This window comes from Furipterus horrens, unplaced genomic scaffold (genome assembly GCF_987537825.1).
Source record: "Furipterus horrens unplaced genomic scaffold, mFurHor1.1.pri manual_scaffold_10, whole genome shotgun sequence".
Classification (NCBI taxonomy): Eukaryota; Metazoa; Chordata; class Mammalia; order Chiroptera; family Furipteridae; genus Furipterus; species Furipterus horrens.
In genome coordinates, this window is record NW_028327180.1 from 98,233,026 (window position 1) to 98,239,598 (window position 6,573).

General features: G+C 53.3%; 1 protein-coding gene across 1 annotated transcript in view; it reads left to right on the forward strand.

The window, feature by feature from the left end:
- ERGIC1 (endoplasmic reticulum-golgi intermediate compartment 1) overlaps nt 1-1,898 on the forward strand; it is a 77,952-nt gene extending 76,054 nt beyond the window's left edge. Inside the window, exon 10 of the mRNA XM_090288586.1 lies at nt 1,710-1,898. Coding sequence (XP_090144712.1) covers nt 1,710-1,817 — 108 coding nt within the window. The 3' untranslated portion in view covers nt 1,818-1,898. The remainder of the gene's footprint in view (nt 1-1,709) is intronic.
- Nucleotides 1,899-6,573: the final 4,675 nt, after the last annotated feature.

Below are 6,573 nucleotides of genomic sequence, written 5' to 3' on the forward strand. Positions count from 1 at the left end.
CTGGCTGGCCACCCAGTGGTGCCTTCAAGGCAGTCTTGGGGGCCCTCTGGAGCTGCCCAACATGGCTTCTTTTGAGTCCTGTGGTCATTTAAGGGCTGCTTAAATGTAGTATGTGGGGACAAGGGAGACTGGAGTAGATAGACGTGGCTCCGCCACACACTTGCTGTGTGACCTTGGACAAGTTATTTCCCTCTGGGCCACATGGGTACATGAGTGAAGTGCTTCCCTCCCAGCTATACGGGGTGTGGGTGGTATTGGTTCTCACGAACGGCGTGAAGTGTGTGTTCAAGGAGGAGATACATTTCAAGTTCCCTTGCAAAAACCTCTTATGAACTTCTTTCGTTTTCCACCATTCATACTTTGATTGACCTATGGCACCAGAAAGCTGACAGGTAGGTCAGAACATTCTGAGTAACGCGTCGCATGAGTTTGACACGCCACCAGTGGAGTTCTGACAACTTCATAGCAAAGGGCAGAGTTCGGTTGGGAGGGCATTCCGTGCCTGAGAAGCAGTAGCGTCCTGTGCAGAGAGCAGACTCCCCAGCGTTTTGTGCCCCAGCTCGGCCGCTAATCACTGTGGCTTTAGAAAAGTGATCCAGGGTCTCTGGGCCTCAGTTTCCCTGGCTGTAAAACAGGCATAAGAATCCTACCTCCCCTGTCGGGTTGGTCTGGGGGTTCCTTGGTAGGAGGCACGAAGCACCTCAGACCGTGCCTGGCACAGGGAAGGTGTGAGCGCTTTCTGATTTGCTGTGGTTAGTAGGTGGCAGGACGTGACGGAGTACAGACATGCAGGCGACATTCATTATCATCCCCCCTACTGCAGCGATTCTTAGTCTAGAGCGGTTGTCACCCCCAGGGGACACTTGTCAATGTTTGGAGACATTTTGGTTGTCACAACAAGGAGAAGAGACTACAGGTGTCTCGTGGGTGGAGGCCTGGGATGCTGCTAACCGTCCTTCAGTGCCCAGGACAGCCCCCACAATGGGTTATCTGGTCCCGAAAGATAATGGTGCCCTCAGAAACTGCCCTGAGGGGAGCCTTCTGGTAGCACCGCGGGCCCCTCTCTCTGTAGCACTTGCCTTGGCTGTAATTTTGCATTTATTGGATATGATTATTTGATGGCTACCCATCCCAGCGGGAGAGCGAAAGCTGCTGAGAGAGATTTGCTTCCCCCTCCAGTCCACCCAGGGCACTGCTGCCTCTTCCGCCCACCCCAGATCTCGGCCCCAGGCGGCACCGCGCCTGGACCTGACGGACAGGATTGCCCTTTGCTGGCTGCGTGACCAGTGGTGACGCTTCTCTGAAGCTCCATTCCTTCATCTGCAAATGGGATTGTAAATGTCTGACAAATCAGAGAGGTGCGGACCACAGGCTCAGGGTCCAGACGGACCTGAGTTCAGGTCCCTGGGCGGTTCCGTACTGTGTGAGCTTAGTTACCTAACTACGCCTCAGTCTCCTCACCTGTGAAATGGGTCGAACAATCCCCGTCCTTATTCAGAAGGTGAATATGGGAATTTAAGGAGCTACAGCTGATTACTTTTATTCTTATGAAATTCGTTATCCAACAAGGGGGGGGTTGAGCCCCAAGTATGTTCCAGTTCCCATTGGTTACCATGGGGGGGGGGGTGCAGAGCACCTGCGCCTCGTGATGTGGAAGCCGGCTGGCCTGGCCCTCTGTCTAGCGCTGACCTCTGACCTCCCCCTTTCAGATCTGTGCCATCATTGGCGGGACCTTCACCGTGGCCGGCATTCTGGACTCCTGCATCTTCACTGCCTCGGAAGCCTGGAAGAAGATCCAGCTGGGCAAGATGCATTGATGACCTGCCCGGCCCCATGGCCGAGGACCCCGGGACACTGCCTGCCCTGCCTCCAGCACAGCACTCTGTCTCCTCCTACCATCTCTCTGGTCCAGGGCCTGGCTGCGTCCCAGAGCGGGGGGAGGGGGAGGGAGGGGTGGCTCGCAGCTTCGCAGCTACCTCTGTTCCCCACGTTTAATTTGAGACAAATTACACTGCCTCAAGTTGTTGTGTCCCTTCCCCTGGGGAGCCCCAACACAAGAGTCAGGCAAGGGGTGCTTGGGGATATTGGGGACCACTTCTGGGAGGGCTGTAGAGTCCCTTCTCCCTGTGGAACCAACCCAGAATCCTTGTGGACCAGTTCTCAGCCCAGCTTTGACAATCTCGCAGCCCCCACCATTGGGATGCACTAATCACTTGGTTTCCCCCGTGGGCAGCCAACCCGCAGACCTGGACTCTCAGCCGTGGGCCAGGCTGCCCAAAGGTACCCCCCCACCCCCGCCTTCAACAAAGGACGGTACTTCCCAGGCAGGTCCCTGAGATGCGGTGCTCTAGGTGGGACGTAGCTCTGCTCCCTGCTTTCCTGCCTGACCTAGAGCCCAGACCTCGAGTCCCGGGTCCCCACACCTTTCTTTTTCTCCCGAGAAGCAGGTGCCCAGTTATTGGTCACTGGGCAGGTGGCGGGGTCCCCTTCCTCAGTTCACATTATTCCTCTGAACTACTCCCCCTGCCCCCGCCACCATTGTGCCTCAGTCCCCACGCTGTGTGACAGCAGCACCTCTTGGTGGGGGGCTGGTTGTGACTGGAAGTCATCCTTTGAGAACCAGACAGGGTTTGTGCACTTAAGTTCAGATGGGGAGCATCTTTCTCTGTAACCCTGAAATAATCATGTCTTGGCCTCTCCCAGCTGGCTGCCATCAGCCCCCAGGCCTTAGGTGGGGGAAGCAAAGCAGCCCCCACTTTCCCCCCCTTCAGGACATCCACCTTCTGGGCTCTCCTCTGCTCCCCCTCCCCTTTCCCTTTAGTCCTGCAAAGGAGGGGCAGCGGTCCGGGCGCACTTGGGATTTTAGGTATGCCCGCGTGTCCCAGGGAGAGGGCAACCGCCTGTTTTCCATTTATATCAAGATTGTTTGCATACTTTTGTAGCTAAGGGGAGTGTCCAAGAGAAGGAGCTTTATCTGTACAGATTGCGTAAGTCTGCCATTTGTAACTTTTGGCTCTGGATTCCAGGAGAAAGAGCTTCCCTGTTTGCATACGATGTAACAGCATTTGGTTATTTCTGGTATCTGTGGCCACTTAGGTGGATTTTTAAAAACATTTTCTTAGGTTCTGTTCCCCAGTTACAGAAAGGAGTCCCTTAAGAGGGTGGGCAGAGTAGGGCAGGGAAATGTGTGGGGTGCACAGGAGTCGAAAATCCACTTTTATGCATTTTTAAAAAACTCTTGAGGGCATGGGGGATGTCGGTTTCCTATGGAAGAGACACCTCCGACCCAATATTCTTGTAAACAAAATCTCAAGGGAAGAAAATGTTTTCGTTCTTTCCCCATTTACTGGGTTCCAATAGATTAAACGCTGATTTCCAGAACGATTGCTGTGTGTTTCTTTCTACTTGATGGTGGCGGGGCAGCCCGGGGGCTTGGTCCCAGAAGGCATTTAATTCTATAGGAGAGAAATCAGGAAATGGGGGAAGGACGTGAGACGGACCAGAAAGTCACCCTGGGGACTCAGCACTTCCTTTATTGAATCCCTCCAGGCTGTTCCTGGATCTACTGTTTTCTAGCCTCATAAACTCCACCTCTCAGGACCTTAATTTACTCAGGTGAAAATGGGGCATAACTTCATAGGACTGTGGAACAAATCAAATCTATAATGTGCGCAAGCCAATTCTGGCTCAGAACAAGCTCGGGTATGCAGGGAAGGGGTACCTCCTAAGTTTTCAGAAATGGTACTTGTTCCCTATTGGTGTTCCCTATTGGTAGTCCCGAATAGAATATAATCTTGAGAACAGGGCTGGCTTTTTCCCACGTGTTAGAGCGAAGGGCTGCATAAATGACGGTGTTTCATAAATTCTTGATTTTTCAAGGACCTGGCATTCCTTGTTCAACCTTGATCTCAGCATAGTGAGACCACCATCAGCTGTAACAGAGGGACTTCATGGCTGTGTGCCATCCCGCTGTCTGGTTCTTTAAGGTCTTCACTGGGACGGCATGAGCATGGATAAACACACCAGGGATGAGAGTGGGAGGGAACCAGTCAGTAAGACAGTCTCCATTCACCTTCCCCATACCTCTAACATCCTGTCTGCTGCTTGTGGTCCAGAGCAGTCTGCCTGCTGGTAGTCAGTTACGTGCGTTCCCAAGCCTGTTCACGTGGGCTGTGCTCTGTGCTATAATAACGTGGCTTAGTTAACCAATGACACGTGATGGAAAAATGAAAGAATCCAGTGAAACAGTTAAATACTTTGGAGAGAAATGAGAAAGGTGTGTTGCCACTGCCTCCTCAAAATGCTACTGAATTCAATGACCCAGAGTGCAGAAGAGAGTTGGGGCGGGGGTCACGGGGGAAGTCCTTGAGGATACTGCATTCCTTAAGGTCTCACTCCGTGTTGAATCCCAAAACTGAAGCTCTTGGGTTGGTTTAATGAAAGGAAAATGAAGGCGAACTCCCAGGAGGTTTCCCAGGGATGAAGCAGTGGGTCCAAAGGCTAGCGAATGTTTTAAATCGTATGTGTTTTAAGTTGACGTAACATTTAAGGTACGTGTGTGTCATTGTTATGATTTCTCCCTTCAGGCAATTCTTTCAGTGATCTAACCAAGGGCTGATCATAGTGTTTTCCTGTAAGAGGACTTCTCAGTCGGACCCACACAGCAGGAGGTGATAGGCTGGGGCCATGGTGGCCTGGCCAGAAGTGGCTCCTGGGGAGGTTGCAGGCGAGGTGACACTGTAGAGCCACATCAGTGACGGGAAGAGTTTCATGTGCTGCAGTCTGCACTGCCTGGGATGAGCCCGCAGGGGGGTGGCAACATGCTGATTTGATACAATTACATATTGAGAAATGATATCGGGGAATGATTAACACACTAGTGTTAACGCCTCCAGTGCCTCGCCTAATTCTTTTCCTTTGGTGAGAGTATTTAGGGTCCCCCTTTCTCGTGTCTCTTCTCCGCGTCCTTGCCCTGGAAGCTTAAGACACAGTGGGCACACGATGCTGTTGCCTCAACAACTTCCACTCCGCTTACTCCGCTGCCCTGGCTTCTGCGAACAGCCCACGTGTGGCCATCCGCCCTGAGTCTGAAAGCCGTGCGTGTCCGACACTGACTGCAAGGGGTCTGGAATAAAACCTAAAACAGGCCCCCCAAGTCCAGGGATAAGCCACATGCCCTGATGGACCATGAGTGTTAATAAATACGAGTGTTTTAACAGTTTCACCACCACGTGTCGGGGACACAAACGGACAGAGCTCGAGACATGCCTGATTCTGGCGAGACATGCCGCGCTCTGAATGCAGGGCGCCCACCAGCTGAGCGTCGGGCACCTGACATACAGTAGGCGTTCAGCAGATACGAAGGGAATGAAAGCATGGATCAGTTCGCTCAATGAAGGAGTCGATCTGGAGCCTCCCGCACAGCGAAGCCTGTATCCGGAGACCTTTCCTTCCAAGGGGCAGCCCAGATTGCCCGGCCTAATGAACGCTCGGGTGGCGCCTACACCCCTGGGTGGTCTTCTGCACGGGGAGGTGGGCTCGGCAGGCCGCGGGAGGGGGGCGGGGCCTGGAGGAGGGGCGGGGCCTGGAGGAGGGGGCGGGGCTGCGCGGCGGCCGCAAACTCGCAGGTGCGCTCGCGCCCCGAAGTCCCAGCCGCGCGAGTTGGCCTTTTCCGAAGGCGTTTGCAGAGGTTAAAAAACAAACAAAGGAAGAAAAAAAAAAGGGGGGGGGGATTGTTGACTACAGCTCGTGTTTTCTGAATGGGACGGAGGACCGAGTGAATGTGAGGCCCGGCCGCAGGGCTTTCCGGGAGATGAGGAATAATGGGTGATGGTTGTAATTGAGTGCTGTGTGCCAGACACTGTTCTAATCACTCTAAACGGATGAACTCATTTAGTCCTCGTAACAGCTCCATGAGGCACCTACTAAGATCATCCCCATTCCACAGATGAGGAAACTGAGGCTCAGAAACACGGAGGCGGCCCCCCGGCTCTTCCGAACAGAATTTAAAAACTAGGGGGAAGTTTCACAAAGCCAGGGGGTTGGTTAGCCACGATCCGCAAATATTTGTGCGCCTCAGAATCTTGGGGGTGTGTGTGTGTGGAGGGGGGGTACTTGAAATTGAGATTCCCTGACCCCAACCTGCAGTGTCTGGTCTGTAGGACTGTGGTGGGGTGGGAAAAATATGCATTTTGAACAGGCTTCTCGATGATTTTTAGAAACAAGTCAGCAGATTGCATTCAGGGCATCATGACGTTAAAAGCGACCTAATAACATGCCTGGACGACTTCTGCAGAAAATAACGGGGGCAAAGAAAGAGTTTGGGGTAGGAGAGAGACTATTAATGGTGTACTTATTAAAAGACCATCAATAAGTCTCCATTGCAGGCATAAAAAAAGCAGGCCCCTTCCCCCAGAGGTACCATCTCTTCCGGGCTCCCGGCATGACACCCCGGGCCGCTAACCCATTCATTCAGTCGTCCCTGGAAACGAGGTCCTGCGATCCCACCCCAAGGCGCAGGGGGCGCCATTCAGCTCCGCTGCGAGGGAAAGGGGCACCGCTTCCTGCGCGTGT